This window comes from Aulonocara sp. 'chitande type north' Nkhata Bay, linkage group LG5 (genome assembly GCF_057382095.1).
Source record: "Aulonocara sp. 'chitande type north' Nkhata Bay isolate Kocher_YH1m ecotype deep benthic linkage group LG5, A_spYH_male_GT1.1, whole genome shotgun sequence".
Taxonomy (NCBI): domain Eukaryota; kingdom Metazoa; phylum Chordata; class Actinopteri; order Cichliformes; family Cichlidae; genus Aulonocara; species Aulonocara sp. 'chitande type north' Nkhata Bay.
The window spans coordinates 35,515,144-35,538,954 of NC_141348.1; the positions used below are offsets into that span (position 1 = coordinate 35,515,144).

General features: G+C 41.6%; 1 protein-coding gene across 4 annotated transcripts in view; it reads right to left on the reverse strand.

Moving 5' to 3' along the window:
- The window catches only part of ephb2b (eph receptor B2b), a 126,104-nt gene that overhangs the window by 32,050 nt on the left and 70,243 nt on the right, over positions 1 to 23,811 (reverse strand). For all 4 annotated transcript variants that reach the window (XM_086293209.1, XM_086293207.1, XM_086293208.1 and 1 more), the window contains exons 4-5: positions 5,755 to 5,910; positions 2,971 to 3,306 (exon numbers count right to left, since the gene is read on the reverse strand). In XM_086293209.1, the coding sequence (XP_086149335.1) occupies positions 2,971 to 3,306; positions 5,755 to 5,910 (492 nt within the window). The remainder of the gene's footprint in view (positions 1 to 2,970; positions 3,307 to 5,754; positions 5,911 to 23,811) is intronic.

The window sequence follows — 23,811 nt, forward strand, 5'->3', positions numbered from 1 at the left end:
GTGCTTGTTTGTTTGTCCATTTGTTAACATTCTAGCAGCCCTAGTTTTCAAGATATCATTTTCAAATTTTGTGCGATGGTAGATACAGCTCGAGGTGATTTAATCTTGGTGAAAATTAGGTCAAGGTGACACCAAATTTGAAGAAACAGTAAAAACTTTATTTTACCCACGTATTGTCTTCACACTTTACAACAATTTAGCAGGCTTTGGTGGTCACAAGTACCTTTGTTGGCTAAGCATAGTTAACACCCAAGGTCAGAACTGGCTTGAAAATAAATCACAGCAAACGATATTGAGTAATATATCATATGGAAGGGCATGGAGAGAGCCTTTTTATTTTTTCAATATGACACCCTATGACATCACAATGGCACCATAACAGGCTGACATCGTCATATCGTAATAATAAAAACTAGAAATATCAAAAGTTTTAGTATAGCCCTTGTCCTGCAGGGAGAGTTGCACTCTGAGTGCTCTGGTTTCATTTATAATCTTGTTCCACACCCAGTATCAACTATCAGTATAACTAATTTAGAATATGTATACATATAGTGCACCACAAAATGTTTGTGAGGATGGTCTTGTGGCATAACTACAGATGCATTACCCAGAAATGGCTTTTTCGCTGCTGTAAAGCATCTCTTTTGCAACTCTCTGCCTGATTTCCAGTGCATATTTCATGTCCCATATAAGTAACATATAAATACAGTGAAGCCAAAGTAAATGGCTTAAGTGTGACTCATTATTACAAAAAAGGCTTAGAGGCACATTTCAAGGCTTCTGCGTATTGCACACAATACAAGGTTTGGGGAATTAGTCATACGCTTATAAAACAGGCTCAAACGGCATTCAGCCCAGAATTTGCTTTTGTGTGGCATTACACTGTGTAATCAAGCGCCACACTTTCCAGGGCAATCATGTCCTTTATCACAGAGGAACTGTCGCCAACCACCTACAGAGTGGGAGGATAAGCCCTGTAGGTAATAGCGTGTGGTGGGTGCTTGATTGGGTATGGAGAGTGAGAAGTTTTGCTCACGCCCCCCCCCATACCCCACCACCCTTTACACCATCAAGTCATAGCAGAAGAGGCAGCCATCCGTACAAGTAATGAGACACACTTTTACGCCACTTGCTTCAAATTTTCTTTTTTGTCGCTTTCACAGAACGCTCTAGCCGATGGTCCAAAGCAGGTCGGATTTACATGCATGTATCTACAAAAATTCATAGACTCTGGCTTTTGTTTTCTCCATCTCACGCTCTCATTTTCATTGTAAGGGGAGGCATAAAACTGCCTGAGTTAATTAGGGGTGACACGATGTTTATGTAACCTCCAAGCCTCACAAACCAGACGCAATTATGGCCTCCAGTCCCTGTGACCCCAGCCTGTAGCGTAGCACGGCAAAACTCCAATCCTGTGTCCCTGGAGTGAGCAGTAAGGTGATGGGGGAAGGTGGGAACGTGGACAGGGGGGGAGCAAGAGTTGAGTTCTTTTCACAGCTCCATCTGACGGGAGCTCTCGCTGCCTAATCCAAAGTGACGGACACTTCAGTGGAGAGGGCACAGAGCCCCCCAATTTCCGCCAGGACCCCTCGGCAGGAGAAGCAGAGAAGCCAAGGGTTGGGGTGGCAGACTTATTGTGGCCCAGTGAGACAGAGTGGGGCAGGGGCCTCATTACAACGCTTAACTGCACTCACAGGCCCTCATTAACCCACCACACCAGTGACTCAAATCAAAACAGACAATAAAAAGAGGTCTGTGCTTGAATAAAGGCCTCTGTTTTAGTGTGACAGAGTTTCAGCATTGTAACGGAGCACTTTATGGAGCTTTTAAACAAACAAATCACATACGTTTGTTACAACGGGTCACTTTAAATAAAGGATTTCCCTCTTGTAGATATCATCATTCAACTTGCATACAGTTCTCTCGTTGTTTTTCTTTTTTTTAAAAAGGCACAAGGAATTTATGATTCAAAAATGAAGGGCACCAACATGGTGCTGTAAGAAGCGCATTTATAAGACTGCCTGCAGTGCAAAGGCATGGATGATGAGTGATGACAGACACCTAAGCCTGCTGCCAATGGAATGCAAAGCCAGTGCAAAGATTAAGTGCAGGCTGTATCCCTCCGCTCATCAGTGCTTTGGGAAACGAAGCTTAGCCCGCCAAATGATGCGTTTCATAGACACAATTAAAGAACAAATCAATTCAGCTGCCTCGGTAAAATAATCAGAGATGCGGTGGCTGAATTTGGCTGCAATTGCATAGTGGAAAGCTTGGAAAGCGCCAACCATTGCACAAGAATGATTAAATAAGATTTTGATTTCTATAAAATCCTAAAGATTACAACGTTGCCCCACTTATCAAGATGTTTTATATTAACATACTAAAATACTGGTTTCTCGTTCATTTATGAAGGTTTTTTTAGTCTACAAGGTAGCTCATACATTGCGATACTAGCCTTGCTTTTATTACTTTTTTAAAAATATAATTCCACAACCAAGTGGCTGCATGCATATAAAGCTGTAATCACTGAACCGCAGATGAAGTGGGGAGACAGCAGCAAGCCTGCTCTCAGCTCCTCAGTCTGAAATACATGGTGATGAGGTCACACTGTAAAGACCAGCAGGCCATCACATTCTGTCTGTCACATCATCAACGGCACTCTCCTTCCCATTTACAGCCCTTAATCTGCATACATCACCATGCAGGAAAGAAACAGACATAGTGGAGCTTTATGTGCTCTGCATTATGTGCTTGTAGAGGGGTTTGAGCAATGAAGAGGTTCTCTACAAGGAGTGTGTGACAAAGGGGAGAAGTACAGAAATAAACACAGTGAGAAGAGGAGAGAAGAGAAGAGAAGAGAAGAGAAGAGAAGAGAAGAGAAGAGAAGAGAAGAGAAGAGAAGAGAAGAGAAGAGAAGAGAAGCCACATGGGGAGTATAATGTGCAGAAAAAGACAGATGGGTCCACTTACCAGCCTGGTTAGTGGTAATGTTGACTGAGGCATACTGAGGGGAGTAGGGGCTCTGATCTGACACCCCGTTGACAGCCTGCACCTCAAACGTGTACTGTGTGTGGGCCAACAGGTCACTAATGTAGACCCGAGTTTCTGTCAGGCCCAACTGGCGGGGTAAAAACTGAACGTTGTCCCCACATCGGGTGCACCCTCCTCGGCCTCCGCCACAGCTTTTGCAGATGATGTTGAAGACTACATCCTCGCGGCCCCCTGAATCTCGAGGGGGCATCCACTCCAGCATTACAGAGGTTTCATTTACGCTGGAGATCACATTTTGCGGCGCTGAGGGGACAGCTGGAAAACACATAAATGTGTGCATTTATTCTAAATGCTGAAAAGTGCGAAGAAAAATTAATCAATAAAAAGGGAAAGAACACTTCAAGAAACAAATGAAAATGTAAAGAGGATCCAAGTCACTATTTTGACTCCAATTTTTGTCACATTACAGCCTTTACTTTTTGTGGGAAGGGGGGGGGGGGGTGTCAAACTGGAGCAAAGTAAAAATATAATAACTATAAAGTTGATGCAAAAATGAAGCCAGGCAAGACTTACCGACTAACAGGCTAACTTTATCATTTCATTTAGAGTTGGTCCTGTTTCATGAAGTTTGTTATTGAAATTATAATACGAAGCCCCCTGAACCAAACAAAGCAGTAATTTAAATGTAAAACAAATGTTTTCCAAACATAAACTCATTGCGTACTTATTTCTAATATAAATCATCATTTTTCCAGAAGGATTTTCCTAATCTTAAACACAGCTTAATTGTAGCATTGGCACATCATCTTCTCGATTCTCGTTCTTTTGTTTTGTATTTTTCCATTTTTCGGATAAGACTTTTTTTTTTCTTTTTTTTACTAATGCAACATCAGTGGTGGTTTCCCAAAAGAGCCCACCCAAAGAATACACATGGAAATCAGCTTTCAGCTGTACCTAGCACAATACTTGTATTGTGCATTGTCACTTTTTAATATCTAATAATCAGTGATTAAAAAATTCTATAGAGATTTGCAATAGCATTGCAATATATACACAAATGTTGCAGCGTTTGCCATTAAATGAAAATTGCTTCTAGGTGGACCAGTGATGTATGAGGATCATGGACAAAAAAAAGGGAAAGAAAGACGATGAAATGTGTTTTTATTCATTATGTTATTCAAGCCAAACCTTTAAAGACATTTTTAGTTCTATATAGAATTGGTGTAATTTTGGGATGGAAGTTGTATTGTGTCCTTGATGGTGTGGAGGGCAAAATTACCAACCCTATTTAAACAGGAGCAGAGAAAAAGCCCGCAAAGATACTGTACAGTCATTTTGAGGTCCGTGCTGACTGCATTCCAAGCTGGCAGCGCCTCTTCCCTCGGGATGCCCATTTACACTTTCTCATTTTCAATGCTGGTGTCCACTCCATCAAGTGTTTTCTTAACATCTATTCTTGACAATTTTCTCATGGAGCATCGTATAGAGTTACTGCAGCGGAGAGAAACCTACTGTTTCTCCTATTGAGACATTCTTAGCAGCTAGGCATTATAGAGTGGAAACTTTCCACATGGTGCTACATGTTGAGTGACAGGCCAAACAAACAAACAATGAGAACTGTTTAGCTTTTACAGACATGTGCACCTAATTATGGTAGACGTATCCTCCAGGACTAATGAGATAAACAATTCCACTCCGCCCACAACATCCTAAAATCTGAATCGATCATTTCTTATTTAACCTCGTTTTAATTGGCAGCAATTAACAGATCTCTGGCTCTGGAAGAAAGCCCACTGGAGTGCCCTTCTTGGTGTCTCTTATACATAGAAACATAACTCCTCCTTGGCATCTCCTTCCTGGGGAGGAGGACTAATATCCGCCCCATTAGCTGGCGGGCCGCTCTGATGGGCCCATTCCCTTGCTTTAATCAGGCCGGGCCCTGCTGCTCTTAATACGGGTGACGTGACGCTGTTGCTTTCTCATTCACAACAGCTGCTCAACTCCCAGAGCCAGGCTTATGCAAATCTCCTTTGTTGGAGACCATCAAATCTTTTCCCTCCTCTCTCTGTTTCAATAGACAGAGGGGGAGTGTGAGGAAAAAAAATACTATCGAAGCATTGATAGAGGCTTTTTTATCCCACTTTCTCCCATTTTGTTTTAGTTAGACTGCGCTCTATGCAGTAATTCCGTCTTTTTCAAATACACGCACCCATTCTCCCTCAAATTCCTCCTTCGTGTCTTTCTGCATGTCTTTCCCTCGCACTTTACCCCTCCCTTGCTCACTTTTGCTTAGGTCTATCCCCGGCCCGTCTCTCTCGTCCAACCTCTATGTCAGTCTCAAATTCAAATTCAAACAGCTTCATTGGCATGACAAGAGAGGGTCTCGCCTCAGCTCATTCTCCAAGTCTGCCCCCTCACATAGCTATGCGGCCTGTCCCAGTAACCTCTGGTCTGGTTTGGAGTACGGACTGTGTGATGTTGAGGAGGGGCAGCTGAAGCTTGTGTGCTGGGTCAGATCTGTGGACAGCCACACTATGAGCATGTCAGCATCCCTTTCGTGTGAGGGACAGCTCTGACAGGGTTTCTGTTTGGAGTTACACAGACTACCACTGTCCTTTGATCCCGGAGCGCTTCTGCTTGTGCTTGTGACATGTGTGTGTCAGAAAGCTCATATCTGACGCCAAAACGTTTTCCATTCATGTCTGTGTATTATGTGCAAGTAATTGGCAAGTTCATATATCACAGCTTCAGTACCATACATACTTGTGCAAGGCATCTGGAGAGGATCTGAGTCGGTGCGATAGTATCCATTTCGGCAAACGCAGTTAATAGCACCTTCACTGGTGGTACGGCTGTTGATGGGACACTGCATACAGGGCTCATCTCCTTGAGTCGGCTTGAAAAAGCCTGACAGACAGGCTAAAAGAGAGAAGAGAAGAATTTTTAAAATCACAAGCAGCTGATTTTCAAAAAGCAGACTGCATGTGAATACATTTTTGTATGACTGAAGTACTAGGTTTCTATAATACTATACTCATCATTGTGGCAGTCTTAAAAAGGGTAGCCATGTAATTCCCTGTATATATGCATCAACTGCCAATGCATAGTTCATATTGTGTTATAAAAGAAAATCCATCAAGTTACCAGAAATCAAATTTAAAAACAAAAACATACACACCATAAATCAAACAAAGATATATCAGAGCAACCCTGAATATAAACACACACTCTTGCATGCCTCTGCAGATATGGCTACATGTACGTTTGCTCTGAATTATTCACCATGCTGTAGTTGCCTGAGAAATCTCTGAAGTGCCCCGCTTCCTGTTAAGATCCCTTTTAAGGGCCTCTTTCTGGAAACATGGGAGGAAAGTTACATTTATCACAGAGACTGTGATGAACACACACACGGCTCAGCCATTAAATGTTTTATCTGTGCATCTGACTTTGTGTGGGTGAATCACAGGCTCTACCACTGGGTACATCTGTTTGCGTGTTGCCACAAGCGCCACTCATTGCTGCGATAAACAAACTAACTTAGCTGTCTATGAAATCCCCTTATCCTCCCCTTTCCAGTCACATTCCACCTAAACCTTCACTGCTTAAAATAAATAAATAAAATAAAATAAAAATAAATAGCCTTTTTTTCAGCATTTGCACCTGCACCATGTCGAGAGATTTTCTCGTATCTCGGGCCAAAAAAGCTACGGTTTTGCTTCAGGTAATCCAGCTCCCACCTGCCCCTCCGATAAAAGAATATAGAGGTGTTGAGACGGAGACATGAAATAGTAACATGAAAAATTTACACACGGGACACACTGCATATCGGTACGTTAAAAGCCCTCGGGTCTTTCGGTGCTTTTTCTGGGTAGAAAGCAAAATGGATTTAGTGCGATGAAAAGAAACAAAAGACAGAAGATGAATGCTTCCTTGCATATTTCTTTTATTTGAAAATTTAAAACTGTTGATTTATATAGGGTCCTTTTTTAAAATGCACTTCAAACAATTTCTCTTCCTCATTAAGAAAACAAGTTATCCAATTTTCTACTAGTATTAAAAGCCTTACTATTACACGACTGCCATTTCTACACTGTAAAGTTATAAAAACACAGCCATTATTTCATTCTGAGACTATACTGGCAATTACAGCTCCACTGTAGCATCTGGAATGTGGAAATATCAGCAGCTGCAACTCCCATTTAAAGGAGGTCATTTCACAAGGCAGAATTAGTCCGGATCCAATCCCAATGTTTAGATTATGCAGACACCAGTGTACTCATAGACCATACAGGCCACAGATTAATGGCCTTTTTCCCTTTTGGAACTCGACATACATTTCTCAGAGCCATCACCTTCGACCACCATGAAGAACAATTCTCTGTAGTTCAACAAATCATAATAGTTTAGCCGTATCACCTACAGACAGTAGAGTAAAACATGCGCTACTACTTTACGAGGGGGCACTTTAAAAGAAGCTTCATTAATACAGTTTACCGTGAAAGCTAGTTTCATTAAAACTAACAAGAAACAGAAGAAATCATTTCTTTCATTCACTGAAAAAGTTACGCCTTAAAGACAAAAAGTACAAACAAACAAAAAACAGTGTTTTGTTACTGAATAGCACAAACGCCAGAATGGCAGAAAATTATTCCTGAACAAAACGGAGACAATCTTAAACATCTCCTCACTCAGTATTAGCTTTGACATGTTTTTCTACCACCGTGATTGATGGCTGAAAAATTTTCGGGGTACAGCGTGAAACATGAGGCCTGGACATTCACCCTGCCAGTCAACGGGGTCTGTGAATGAGGCCCGGGCAACAGCTATGCGGGGAATTGCGATCGAACTTCAGCGGCGCAGTGAGGTCTATGAGAGCGAGGCGCTCTGAGGAGCAACACCAAAGGAAAAGGCATAAAGAGGTAGTCGGGGTGGGGGCGTAAGGACAGAAACAAAGAAAGGAGAGGGGCGATGTGGGGAATGGCTGTGTTTGGAGGGTTTTCAGCCAAGGATTCGAGTGCATCACTGGGCCCACAGTGAACGTACAGTATGTGCTGTAACAGTATGCAGACGGTGCATAACAATCAGAACAATGACTTGCGGAGAAAAATGGAAGTATTTAAATGATTAGCACTTATAAAGCCACATGATGCCATGCTACCACAGTGGTTGCATTTAAATACTCTGTGGCAGCTGTTGGATGGCAAAATGGTAGTTAATTCTTATTTTCCCACCAAGTCCCAAACCATCAAACATCTTTTTTTTTTTACTGTCTACTGTAAGCACATTCAATTAGGCGTGGAAAAAGTTTAAAAAAGCATTCTTTGTTCATCAATTTTCAAACATTTCTACACACTTACAAGTTCCTGTAACACCACAAAAGGTCAAACTGTAACCAATCACATGAGAGCAGAACAAAACTCATCATGGGCAAGTAAATAACATTTCCACTTCGAGTGACTACCTACAACAGCGTTGCTCACTGTGTTAACACCTATTCAAGTTACAAGGAGAAATGTCTGTAAAAAACATCCTATGCCATTTCAAGAGGACACTGAATTATATGTCTTGGCTTTCCTGTGTGCTTCACCAGGGCCATTATTTTGGGGAAATATTTAGGGAATTTCCATTTTACTCTCGGATGACAGATTTTAAGAGTTGCACAGTTGTCTGGTGTCAGATGTAGAGAAGCAGAGACACGGAGAGCAGTGATTAAAAATCAGATCAGAGCTTTAATTCCCTACCTCCCTGCCTGCCCGGATTGCTGCTGCTGAGCTGTTTGATCATCATGCTGGCAGTCTTGCTCAACATGTGAGAACTAAAGGCTGTTATTTTGGATGCTCCTTCAAACTTCAGATATCCTTCTGGCAAGAAAGGTTTAATTACTGCAAGAATATTCATTGAAAAGGGCTCCTCTGTTGCTCCTGCTTCCTATACACACACACACACTGCTATTAATATCATCAATGGCAGCAATCAAACATGCCAAGTTTTCCTATTAGATCTCTGGAGACTGTGAACGTGGATTTTTGGAAATGGGACACACAATAAAACGTGGCAATAAGTCAAGAACAAAAGCCGCATAGAAAAGCTTTAAGGGAATTTATAAACACTTCAGACTCAATTTAGTGGTAGCTGTGTCAAAAGGTCCAGATCACCCCTAAAATTGGTTCCAGGCACACAGCAGGCACGTTCGCTCTTAAATCCCAAATTTGAAAAATACGTGAAAACCTCTGCCAGCAGGGCGAGATAGTTTTGTTATGTTACGTGTTCATCTGAAGAACGAGTATTGCATTACTTTAATCTAACAGTAAGTCTTAAATCGTAAACTGAATACCTTGCCCCATACACACATACCAAACCCCCAGCTGCTCGTGTCTGCCTATGTTTATGGCTTCCAATAATATATAGTGACATAAAAGCTTTAATTAGGGTTTTCTGCTCGACTCACTGAATAAAAATAGTTGTGCTGGAGCTGTGGGGTAAGGTAAGCCACTGCGCTAGGGTGCTAGTCAGTTTTTACAGCAGGTAATTTGCTGGTTGTTTCAAAGGTTTCCTGAATATTATAGCCGAAAGATTTATAACGCACTGAAGAGGAGACCTGTAGCTAAATCCACTGTGTGTGCATGTATTTATATGTGGGAGGGAGCAGGGAACCATGTTAAAAGAGAGAAGAGGGTTGAAAGCTCAGAGTATGACAGAGAAAGGAAGGGAGTGTTGTTTTCAGTGGCAATGACAACATGAATGGCTGCGCTGGCCTGTCCCCTTTGTCCAAATCAAATGTCTCTCTCTCTCTCTCTTGTGCGCGCGCACACACACACACACACACACACACACACACACACACACACTTTCATATCTAAATGAGGACATCTAATTGACATAATGGTTTAAAAATGGCATTTTGTCCCCATAAGGGACGTTTTTGGTCCTCACCAACACAGTACACACACACACACACACACACACACACACACACACACACACACACACACACACACACACAAAGAGACCAAACAAAATCAGGGCCTTTGACATTTCCATCATGGCTTCCTGGGAATTTGGTCACAACCAGACAATCAGTTGGGAGATACAGGTAATCCAGTCTATAAACCCCATATCTGTTGTAAAAGATTAAAAATAAATAAATAAAACAACCCAGCACTTCTCCAGCCTCCGTCTCCCACCATCTCTCATCTATAGCGTGCACAACAGCAGCCTTCTTTGTCCAGGAGGATGGGCCATCACAGCAAAAACAGCACACCCTTCAAGCCCCCTCCCAACTCACTCTTTTCAGGGCCCAATCCACCCTCCCCAAAACTGCTTTATTTGATGAACACACCATCAAAGAATAGACAAGGGAGATAAAGACAGGCAAGGGGTGTGTGTTCATGTGTGGTGTTCAAGGTGTAAAAGAGAAAAGGCTGGAGGGGTGAAAAAAAAAGAAAAAAAAGACAGAGGTGCTAGGTTTTGTGTGCACAGCAGGAAAAAGTGCTGAAAGCGGTGAAAATGGGCAGCGTCAGAGGGATTGTGTGTGTGTGTGTGTGTGTGTGTGTGTGTGTGTGTGTGTGGGGGGGGGATTTCCCTGTATTCCTCTGTGACCAAAGAGGCCCCTAGAGCGAGCCATGGACAAGTTTGGGCTTCCATTTGCTTTGGTGCTGCCTGTAAAAACTACATGAATCACTGACGGGACAAATTAGAGGCTTATATAAAGAGATTTGTTCTTTTTACAAGAGAGACCAACGCTCATTCAAAGGCCTAAATTAGATTAAGACAACCTGTTAGCTTTAGCTTTTGCAATGGCTTTCTCATTACCTTTACTATCATTCAGCCACAAATATAGACTATCAGCCCTTGAACTGGTCACATCTGAGTGGAGTGTAACCTTGTGAAATGTCAGTCACAGCCACAGATAAACTATAGTGGAGCAGCCACGAGTTGCGTGTCTGTTCTTGGGACCGAGGACAAACCGGCTTGCCCCCCTCTGCTTCAGCACTTCCATGGGGAACACTAGACAGCACTGTTTGCAACACAGGGTCTCTGCAATTCAATTAGGAACGCAGTCCTCCTGGCCATCTAATTCAATCAGGCTTGTGTGAAAGCTATTAGACAACTGGCATTCGCTTCACTCCACACACACATACATATGCACACACACACTGGCACACAAATGATATATTCATTTCTCCCTGTAGGTTTCCATGTCTGGTGCAATTAACAGGTCTGGGGCTCTGTGTGGCTCCTCACACTGTGAGCCAGGACAGTGCCAGTGTGTGAGGGTAACCACTGATGAACTCCAAGGTGTAAATCAACCCACACTCAAACTCAAGGATACCACAGGGTCATTTAAATGGGGTATATTGTAAGAAACTCCTGTCTGATATTCAACTTTTATAACTAAGGCAGGTCAGGAAAACTATAACAAAATTTATTCACTAGATGGGTGAAGAGGCTAAACATACACGTTTGCTGATCTTACATACATACATTTTTGCGACTTTGTGTGCTTATGTACTCACAAAGGTGACTGGACTCATGCATCCTGGGGTATGAGAGGACAGCAGAATGATTTTTCCCACTATGTACCTCAGCATTTTGCTCTAAGCTGTGTTTCCTATGCAGTTGTCACAGAGCTCAGATCCCCAATCCCCCTCCCTTCAGCAGAGTCCTTTGAGACAGATTAGGAGCCGAAGTGAGGAGCAGATTAGCTGGGAATGTGGGGCACCTGGGAAATGAGCTCCGAGGGTGTAGGCACCTTAGGAGGGCTAAGACCCAAAGCACACATACACACAAACAGGACCTGCACCGTACCTACTCCCAGGAAACTCATTTAATCCATCTTCTTCTGATGCACATACATCAACACATAAATAAGTAGAGGCCGTAAAGCAGAAAGCTACTAATAAACCCCATCTGGCCATGGCCCAAAGGACAATTTCAGCTCATACTTCAAGGGCTTAACCTCATATATGTGCCACGTATATGAGGCTCACCATCACAAGGTTTGGTATTTACAAGGACAAAAAAAAGTTTTCAGAATGTCAGCGGCAGCTAAAAATATTCTGCAAGGGAAATATTCATCATGTAACAACTGGTGTAAATTAATTTCCAACTAACTGACCTTATTTCTTATTATCTCTTTAACGTTGGCCATAAATAACACAGGGGAGCAACAAGGCACAGATATAGTACATATTACGCTCAAGTATTTTAGGTCTCTTTTGAATTTTTTATAAAGCAGATTTTGATAAAGTAATTTGTATTTTGTTAACTATAATCACAGTTGATTTTTGGAAAATATTGCATACATGTACGCAGCTGGGGATAAAACGGATTTTTCTTTCTGGCTCCAATTAATTGGACAGATATGTTTTAATTAATCTATTCAACTTAATTCTTTTAAGACATCAGAAATTTTCTGTTGAAAAAGGCCTCAACACGGTTCCAGTCCCAACCCCCAAGAGATATTCAGTTTAAATTATCATAATACAGAAAAGCTGAAAATCTTTATTTGAGAAACCAGAAGCCGGAAAAAAAAAGGCTTTTTTCCAAATTTAATATTTTCAAACAACTGATGTACTTTCAATTGATTAATTAAATTTTTAACTCGAGTCATATATCAACACTTTGGTGCAACACTAAAGTACGCACACCATGAGTACACCACTGCACTCAAACACTCAGCGTCTCTGCAGAACATCATTCCCATGTGGCACATGTTAGCTTCTTGACTCATACAACATTGGCAGATTGGCCCTCTGTTCAAGACCACAACGCTCTCAAGACGATCATCGGGTCATAAATACCAAAGCGGGGAAAAAAAAATCAGTGAAAACTATCTTAACCACAGTATTTCCATACTGTCTGATAACTACCATCTGTCAATAAAGGAGGAAACAGAGATGAAAGGAAAGTATCACTGGAGCCATGCATGCTGCACAGTAATAATGTCTGGAATTTTCACTGCACTCTGTTTTTTCATCTTTTCCCACTTTTTTCAGTAGGGGAGGGAAAAAAAGAAGAAGCACAAATGGTGAAATTACAGGCATCTGAGCCAACACATATACACACAGGGTCGAAACATGAACAAGGCTAGAGGGTGGGCGGTTGGGGGGAATAAAGCGGAAAGGGTCATTTCATGCAGGCAGATCACTTGACAGCTTGCTCTCCAGAGGATGTAGAGGTCCAATCAGGTTGCTGGTGGACCTCTTAGGTACATTGGGTTGCAGATGGTTGGGGTGTGGCAGGAGGCATGCCCCATTGTCTGCATTAATCTCTATTTAAGATGGCTTGTCAGCCTTGAGGATCCACATCACACAGAAGGTAGCTAAAATGTGTCCTATTATTTGTAGTGACAGATCATTAACAAGACTGGAAAAAAACATCCGTTAATGCAGATAATGGTATATAATTTGAAATTAGAACATGGTACTTCATAATCTGGCCACTAATTAAATGTCTGTGCTTGGAAAAAGTAATTAATTCAGTAAAAAAAAAATCTGTGGTTTATTGCAGAAGGTTCACAGATGTATGCACTTTGCTTGGTTGTTTCAAATAGCTGAATTCTAATGAGCTTTTTGCATATTTACTAATCACTGCTACAGTTGTTCTTCATTAAACCATCATTTCACAGCTGTCTTTAAATAGTTTGAAAGTTTTCAAAACTATTTAAAAGTCCGTTTAAATTCACCTTTGTTGCATAAAGTTATTTTCCCTCAGCCTTACCTAACATTGCATGCAAGCTGCAAGTAGAGACACTGAACTTTTACTGTAAGTTGACACGGCATACCAGTTATTGTGTTTGTAGTACCTCGGTGTTTATGACAGAGGAAAAAAGCTCCACCTTTCTTTTTACGTACCAGCTGAATGAGTGTGCACTGTTTCAAATTTGAGATGGGTAGGAAATTAGAAGACACAGTAGCGATCAGATGTCAGGCCGTTGAGCTGTGATCGTAGAGGCAAACAAAAGAATGTGTGCAGGCTCCACCAACCCTCGCCTGCACCTTCGTGGGAACAGATCACCTGCTGCACCACGGGATGCATTGAAAAGCACAGCATCCCTCGAAACGCAAGACTATACAGTGGTTGCAGAGTTGCTGCCTCCCCCCCTATGGAGAATTACATAGGGGGGAAAATACATTCCAAACTACTCATGCTCTATATCACAGCTCTCTAAGGCTATGAATCAGACATCTATTTTTAAAGCATTTCTGGAGGACTGTGTTTACACTACGTGCTTTCTTGAGATGTAAAGATCAATGTGTCTGAACTCCTTATGAGTTTTGACTGGGGCTGTTAGTGCTATGGCCTCCTAAACCCCCAAATGTGCCCTTTTCTCAAGGACAGCCAGTTGCTAGGGCAACAGGAGCCATTGCTATGTGAGGCAGCTTCCCCGCTCCGTTCCGCAGGCTGCACCCGGACCTTACAGCCCCGATCGTCTCAGACTGCTGATGACAGTAGGACTCGGTGAGCCCAGGAAGAGGATAAGAGGTGGAAAAGGAAGAGGCAGAAGAATAGTGGGACGAATGGATGATAAATAACCTCAGTGACCCACTGAAGACAAAAAGCACGTCGGCCTAGAATTCACATACTCATCTTCGTGAAGATAAGCAATACAGAATGACTTGTGCTGCACAGTGTGTGAAATAAACAACCTATTAAAGTTGTCCGACTGTTTTTGGAGCTTGTCTGAATTTGTAAAATACCATCAGCTTCACATTGACTTTAATCTTCCTTATCTAGTTCAACAGGCAGCATTTATTTTCTGCGCAGCACAACAGCCCCAGTAACTGGCATCCTGGCCGGTACAGGTGAGAGGCAAGCTAGGAGATGGGTAGAGGCGGTAGAGTCCTTTGTGCCTGGAGGCAGATGTAGGAAATAGCTGACAGAGGCAATCACCGGTCTGTATATGTCTTTTTGTGTGTCTGTGTTTGTAAAGGACAGCACTGAGAGCAACAGCAAGCAAGACCGAGCAAGAGAGAAAGAGACGAGGAAAGACGGGGGAGGAGGAGGGAGGCTTTACTAAAATCCAAACAAAGGCAGAAAGCGGCAGCTCCAAGCTCGGCGACAGAGGCTCCCTAAGGTGCAGTCTAGCTGATGGACAGGTGGCATAAAGGGGCTGCGTGTTGTCCAGTCAGTAGGGACAAGGGAGGTGTCACAGCAGAAGGGTGGGGTGGGGGTGGGTGTGAGGGGCAGTGGGGTGAGTGGCATTGCAAGGAGCAGCTGGTGCTGAATCCTGCCACTGTCCCTGTGTAACCCTCCAATGCACACATACAAACACACAAAGACATACCTCATACAAAGCACAATAGATAAACAGTGCCCCAAACTGGACCGTGGGTATAATTTTCAGGGGCTGGATTTCATATCTACAACCATCTCTCCCTGGAGTGTATTTATTGAAGATTATATCAATTCTTCTGACCACAAGCATTTAATGAGGCAGTAGGGAGTCCGAGTGAATTATATTATCCATTTCATCTACAAGAGAAGAAAAAAACTCCCAAAACAGCTGTAACGTGCCTATTAGGCACCTGAGCTCGCATCCATGAAGCACGTAGACACACGTCTGCACAAACAAACGTTACTTTAAAAATACATTTATAGACAAAATATTATTCTTTCAGCCTGTCAATCAGTAGGAAGACACGTTTCAACCTTGTTCAGCTTCTTGCAAATGATAAATAAATATCAAATCCTTTTGCAGACCTTGTAAGTTGCCAAGAATAATACAAGGCAAAAGGTGTACGTTTCACATATATTCTCTGCTTTGATCGCGTGACTCAAATCAGGCTTACTTGTCAAATGGATAATAAGTTCATAAAAATTCAAGTCATGACAAGCCACGGAAGACAAATCACCAAAACACGATTTTACCCGACTCAAAAGATGCAACCTCAAGGAGCAAAATCAGACATTTGCACCTACACAAAACACATCCAAAACCTCCTCCCTGCTCCATTACACCTGCACCTGAAAAGAGTGGTATTGTTGGGAGGAGATTCATTTGAAGGCTTTAATGACTGCCATTTAGAGGTGGAATACATTAAATAGTCCAATCATGGCTGCGGAGTGAGGTGATGGCCCAAGCATATTTATACTGAGTGAATACATCGACTAATTAGCCTTTAAATATGTCATTAATTCATCTAAAACAAGCGATCTCCGAGCTATTCATCTGCCTGCTCTACATCTTCTCCCCCTCTATGACTACATCCTTAACCCCGATAAAGGAGGGGCTTAGCTGGCTGGTCTCCCTTCCATTTGTCCTAATCAATGGAGACTGTTCAGCCAAGACCCGGGGGGTCAGTGAAATTAAGTATCCAGCTCACACAGAGGATCAGGCTGATTCTGGGGCAGAGGGAGAGATAGGCAAGCCCTTTGTTACCTTGGTAACTAGTCTGCTCCTGAGTTTCTCCAATCTATGCCTTCAGGCCAAGTCTTCCCTTGTTGGGGTGGCTTACACCAAAACAGCTGCTCTCTAAGAATAGTTACGCACTGTGTCCTGTTCATGGAAACATACTTTTTAACATTTTTTCATGAATGCTTGGTGTTTGTTTATGCTCATTGAATAGACAGTATTGCCTAGAACCACTGAAAACATATTAACACTGATTTGTGTGAAGTACTTGCCCTTTACCATGGATGCTCCTTGCAAAAGTATTAATATATTCACACAAAGCACTAACATGACTAACACTAACATATTCTAGCACTTTCTTGGTTCAAATCTCTGAGGTAAATAAATGGTTTTATACTGTAATTATCTCTTTTGTGGTTCACAGAATGGCAAAGCCAAAGAGAGACAGGCAGGTCTGAACACATTACATCTAGTTCGAAGACCTTTCTAAAAAAATGTTTGTAAGCGATTAACTACAAAGGGGGTTAAGAAAATAATTACTGTATATAAGGATAACCATTGATGCTTCCATGTTCCCTCGCAAAGCATCTACTCAAAGAATCCTGAATCCTCTTCATTTTCAGGAAATGCTCCTCTATGCTATGCCAGGTGTTAGCAATTTGGACTTTTTAAGGAGGAATGAAGGCCTGGTTTCAGTCTGTATTTTAGTTTTTAATTTTGTTGTCAGCCCTACAGAAACAATAACATTTGCTGTAATGGGATGTGCAGTTACACTACGTTAATGGATAAATGCATCACTTCATTGTATCTTTAATAGCATCTTTTCTCTTTACAGCATACTGGTTTTGAACCCAACATTCAAATTGTTTCATTATGGGTTGTGGCGAAAACTAATCACATCTTTATTAGATGAGATTTTTTATGTATGCCCATCACGTCTTGGAGAGTCTCTGATGAGGCTAGTCAATCATCCTCAGTTAGAGACGCTTAATAGTATGACTGAAATGCATACATGCCACACATAAAACCCTAATTCAGCGCACCTTGCCTGAAGCATAGCTTTCCACTTGGCACAATTCAACACATTCCAGTACCACATATGTGACATACCCACACAAACCAACACATATCCCCTTTGACATTAATGCCAACGTACTGAAAAGGTCATTGTACAAATATAAAGGCCTAGAAGATGCCTACAGTCGCTGTCTGAGGAATAGCTACTGTACTGTACGTAGCCATACGCTGACAGTCATGTGAGCCATCATTACCACATCTATTTGTGAGAAATTTACAGCACTGGTATAAACTTGCCTATGCGCAAAAAAAGAAAAAAAGAAAAAACAAAGACATCAGTCAGATCCACTTTTGGGTTTCTAAAGTTAGAGTGTCAGAAGTTGAGGCAGCTTCAAATGAGTTAGGGCCTGCAAAAGGACGACTGGCAGATTAGTCTTGGGTTCCTGGAGGCAGCAGGATTATCCTAGGGAGGCTAGCGGGGGTCATGTCAGTTTCACTCAGACTAAAATCCCTGTCCACAGAACCCATAAATGAAATGCCAAGTGCAAAAAAGCCAACAAAAAACAAACAAGAAACATTACACATGTTGTAGATGGTCAGAAATGCCATAGAGGTGTGCTTTCACAAAGCGCCAGACAAAGCTAAAGTAAATTTGTGTAATATCTGTGTCTTAGTCGTACAGGTTTCTGAAAATCGAATAACCTACTATTAACAGGGGGGAGATGAAGTGCCAAAACTATTTTAGAAGATCTGGTACAATGAGAAAACAGGACGGTGGAAACACTGCTACTCTTGCTTTTCTGCTTGGAACTTTGATGAGGAAACGGGAAGGGCAGCCTTCCAAAGCCATTGATTTGTAGACCTCTTCCAACTCTCTTAACCAGAGGGAGAATATACTGAATACATTAAAAAAAAAAACAACCTGCAGTCCTATGTTGTGATTTTTTTCAGGGGTCTTTCTTTATCAACGTACAATCTCTAGAACCCTGGCCTGACATTCACTATTATTGTGAATTAAGGTGTCAGAAAAAAACTGTTCAATTCTAAACAAATAAAACTTTATTTGAAAGTTTATTTCAATACAGAAAAAGTATAAAATACAGTAACAATGTGTTCCACTGGGAACCAGTGCGGGCCTCCTAAGAGGTCAAATACCTTCTTATCAGCACACTAACAGGTTCTGGCTCGACAAGCTCAATTAGCTAGCGCTTAGTGCAGTGTATGAGAAGTCCACGCTCTCAGCACAAGTCCCATATCAACAGAACCAGGGAGATGACAGACAAGCCAGGCCCACAAAGGCCCAATTGTGGCTATCCCTAGAAGACCAATGAATGACTAACGGAGGAGGAAGGACTTATGTTCTCAGGGGTTTTGTGATGTGGCTGATAAAATCTCTCAGGTGAATGACAATGCCACTGTAGAAACTCTACTGAATAAATTACTTCCATTGAGGTCAAAATCCTGAAATGAGTTTTACAGAAAATCTAGTGTTGATAGATGAGGTTAAAATGAAAGATTGAAACTGGGAATATATTAAGTATAATGTGCTGTTTTCTTTTGCATACTCAAGGATTTACAGGAAAGAACTTATACATCACTTTTGATTGGGCTTCTGTTTTGTTTGGAAGACCAAAAAGATAAACAGTGAAGTGTTTAGGCACATCTGATAAAAGTCTTCTGATGAAACAATGACAGTATTTCTGGATCGCTGATGATTTGACTGGAATAACAGTGATCCTGTTGATGCCCATCCCTCTTGCAACATAATACTGACAGATAATGAGGTGCGTCAGAGCCATGATTTCAATCATAGTCAGTCATTTAGTAATGGGAAACCTGCCTGCTGGCATGGCGTACAAGCAGATGGAATTTAAACCACCTTTTGCCAAGTTTTCATTGGCTCTTTTCCCCATTGCCACACTTTATTAGCAATGAGGTACAATACTGTGAATGATCCGTACTTAATCACACTGCCTGCAGGCCAAATTGACTCTCATAATCTCACAAGTTTTCATGTTGTTAAGGAAACATCTTCTGAGGGCCTTGAGTGTCATGGTCCTGGGCCATGTGGGCCCAGTATTCTTAGTTTCTTGTATTTTTGTATTTCGTTCCTTATTTAGGCCATGTTTCCTACGTTGTCCTGTTGTGGTGTTCCTTATTTGACTTCCCCTTGTGACTTTTATCCCCTGTGTGCCCCTCTATGTATCTGTGAGCCCTCATCTCCCCTCCTTGTTTCATTCCATGTTTCCCCAGCCCACTATGCCCGTGCTCTCTCTCTCCTCCTGTTTGCACCTGTGTACTTCCTGTTTTACTTTGACAGTCTCCCGTCAGTGTTGTTTACTCCTGCCATGTCTTGTTATGTTTATCTGTGTCAGCTGTGTTCCCATGTGTGGCCACTTCCCCTGATCATTCCTCTTGTGTATTTAGTCTCTGTGTTTCATGTAGTCTGCGTCGCGTCGTCTGTGTTACCACCCCCTGTGTTCCGTATCTCCAGCCATAGCTTTTTCTTAGTTTATGGCCAGTTTAGGTTTTCTGTTTGAACTATTACCCTTATACTGCCCTCGCTCTGGTTTGTTCTGTTATCAGCCATAATAAAAGGCTCGCTTTTGTTTAATCCACTCCTGCATCTTCGCTTGTGTTCGCGTCTGGGTCCAACACACACATTCCCACACGGTCTATCTCCACGGACCGTGACATTGAGAGCATGACCAAATAAACGAATGCTGTGATCAAAATGTTAAAAACAGATCCTCTAGACTACACTTGTGCAGGATTCCTACATTGACAATGGATGTGTGCAAATGTTGTGTCCATCTCCACAAGGAAAATTTGACTGTCTTCTTCCTTGTGTAGACTTGACACAAAGGCTCCACTGAAAGAAAACTACTTAACTACAAGCAATCTGTTGAAATAGGTCATTATGGTGGAGGCAAGCTGTGAATGCGCCACATCCCCAAATCAATACGTGAATTGCTATATTTAGTAAGAAGGTCGCAAGGAGGAGTTATCAAGGCTCTAGAAGGAATGAATGACATCGATGTATCAGTGCTGTGCTTGAGTGGGGCCTGCTCATTTTGGATTCAGATAGCTTCAAAATGTCTTCTCTATTGGGGCTTACTCTCTGTGGAGTGCTGAGCTATCCCTTACGGTGGCTGAAAATGTCACATTCTGCTCAGTGTCAATGTCATAACATTAACCTTCACGATGGTACACTCATACAGTGCAGAGACATATTCTTTCTTATTCTAATTGTCAGTATTCTCATTTGTATTTAAATCATGCAGAATATATCTCGTAGGGAGTGTTTACATTTAATGTTTTATATAATTTAATTAGGTGGGTTGTCGATTTTAAATTATAATCTTCTGAATATTAGTAATATGTGCAGATGCTACCTAAATGAGATAAAACAAAATTTTAAAAACTATAATCCTTGGATCTTCTCTCTGCTTTTGGCAGATGACGTGATTCTGTTGGCTTCATCAGGTAGTGGCTTCCAGCTCATACAGAGTTCACTGCCGAGTGTGAAGCAGCAGGAATTATGGGAATCACGACCTCTAACCTGGGTTAGTAAGTATTTTGGGGTCTTGGTCACGAGTGAGGGGAGACTGCCAAAAGGATTGGGGGGACGTCCACATTGAAGAGAGGTGATGAGAGAGCTGAGCATAAACACAAAGCTGTCAATTTAACAGTGGTTCTTTGTCCCCACCCTCACCCATAACCTAAAGAATGAGGTTGCAGATACAAGCAGCGGAAATTAGTTTCTTTTGAAGGGTGGCTGTACAAAGGCAAAATTCATAATGTAAGTTAACTATAAATCATATATATATCCTATATATCTTACAGTTAATATCATCCCATAAACAAAACAAATCCACTCCCCTGCCAAAGGAAGTTTATGATAAGCAGAGACATAGCATAAGTTTACACTGAGTCTTTCTTTCTAAGTCTCTTTTTGTTCTATTCCTCTTGCCAAATCACCGTTTAGTTTTAACTATGTCTGTCTCCCTGAGAGCTGACAAGATCTGTCTTTTCGTTTCAGCTAAAATCCCCAGCATCGCGATGACTTCGCACAGTGGAAAAAAAAAGCCAAGACAGAGGGAGACAAAAATCAAAACAGCCTCATTAATAACTGTGACTAATATATTCCATACAGTTCTTTAAGCCTGTTACTTCAGAAGAACAGAGATGCCTATATTGTGGGGGGAGCCAGTAGTGGCCCCAATGTGTGCTGAGATGGTGCCATACAAAGTCAGTTGGTGGGGTGTAATGAAAACACCCTGCACATGAAAATGCACGGATACCCCCACCCCTGATCCCACCCACCTTAAAAGCGAGTGAAACACTGTAAAGACCACACAGCCTTGAGATGACCACAATAAACCAGAACACTGGTCCCAGCACGAAGTGAGCATTTCCCAGGCATCAATACGCTGCAAGGCCAATCTGTGCTTTATAGTAAACACTGGCGGGTGGTTAATGTCCAACTAGAGGAGCAGGGTACGTGATTTTTCTGTTTATCCCCTTGAGTGTGTCTCTGTTTTAGTGCCTGTTATTCTCCAATCCTTCTCTCTCTTTGAGCCACTAAAGCTTTATGAGAGGCTACGCTTTGAGTAAACAGGAAATCAAACCTTGACCTAAAGAACCTTATAGTTCCCTCTTTTTTTAAGGTTAGTGTTAAAATCCAGTATTTATTGTTGAGTTAATAGGTTTTCAGCAACCAATGTATTCAGGTATTCCTTGCATGGAATCCTAGTATCAAGATTTAAATAAATTAACCGTAAAAGGTTCAGATGATACTGAGTGGATAGAGTTGTTCATTATAACAAGAAGTGGCGATATCAATCACTTCCTTAGGTAAAATGAGTGTATCAGCTGAGTCTATTTTAACAGTGTGCAAAGTATGAACTGCTAACGTGTTTGCGTTATCATTCCACGGAATTAAAAGGCTACAGTTCAGCTTATTAAAAGGAAATTAAGAAGTAATTACTGTCCAATTTTCACGCATGATGGGGACATAAAAACACAATTGATAATATCTCAGTACTGCACTCATGCTGTGAGGTCCAAAGGAAGCAATGTTTTTTCACCCCCACACAAGGCAGCAGCCTTCTTATTAGCTTGTTATTTTGCCACCAATAAAAAAAACCCCAACTAAAATCCCTAAAGGGTTTACTGTATAACCTGTGGGAAAATAAAACTAATCATAATGCAAAGACCTAGAGGTAGAGAGGAAGAACACGAAAGAGTGGGGCATTGTGAGATTTGTCACCCATAAACCACGGGTACATATTATAATGAACTGGAAAGCGTATTCTAGCTGACTAGATAAGGATTAGCCAAGCGGATTGTGCCATGCCTTTCATCTTCCAAGGCATGTTTTCAAAAAAAAATCTGTATCCTTTAGATGAACCCAGTTCTTTACAAGAGTGCTAAGAATGAGAAAAACCGTGTCGAACCATACCTTTTAGCCGATAGCTTGTGAATTTCCACGGGAGAGTGGAACAGCTCATTATACTGAGTAATTTATTTGCTTAGCAGCAGCCCGATGGGAGGTAAAAAAGTTTTAACATCCAGAAAATTCTGTAAGTAGCCCATTTACAAAGCAGAGCTGTCCCCCGCAGCAATGAAACACCATCCCCCTCAAAGTGGCTTCAACAGTTAAACCAGGCCAGTATTTTGGCTGAAGTACTAGTACTGGATAGAGTGACAATGTGTGTGTAGGAAACCAACAATAAAATAGATCTTGGAAAAAAAACATGAATTAGAGAATACGCAGTTAAGTGTCAAGTACAGACGCTGCTTATCTGTGTTTTGTAATGGCAGTGATTCTGGCTGTGACTATTTTTACTTTTGGTAGCTACAAGGTTCTAGGAATAGATAGTCTTAAGATATCTAAAATTAGGTGCAGATATACACAGTTCTCTCACTATGAAGCCTCAAGATCCTCTCACTTTCTTCTACTGTCATCTGTAGTTCAGGCTTTTTGCTTATCCTCTGAAATATCTGATATAGCATCCAGTACATGGGCTAGTAGAGAATTCAGATCAACATTCATGGCTCCAGAAGCCAAAATGATGACACTGGAGATGAGCTTTTTTTTCTTCTTGCACTACTACTGTTTGTGGTTTTGAACTCTGGAGCACATTTTCCTACCACCATCAGTTTAAACTGCACTAACTTAGGTGATCCTCATCCGGCAACATGACAAAGTTACACTTGAGATCAAATCTAGTTCTATTTAAATCATTAATTTTAAAATCATTTTTCAGATCATTTTCAGATCATTCTTGAGGTGTGATGTTTGATATAGTGAATGACCTAATACAATATTAGTGAGGTGGATTTCAGCCAGAAGTTGGGAAGACACATGTAGTAACCTGGCTAAGAAAACACAGCACAGTTGTACAGCAGTGGTTCTCAACAGGGGAGAGCTTAACTTTTCA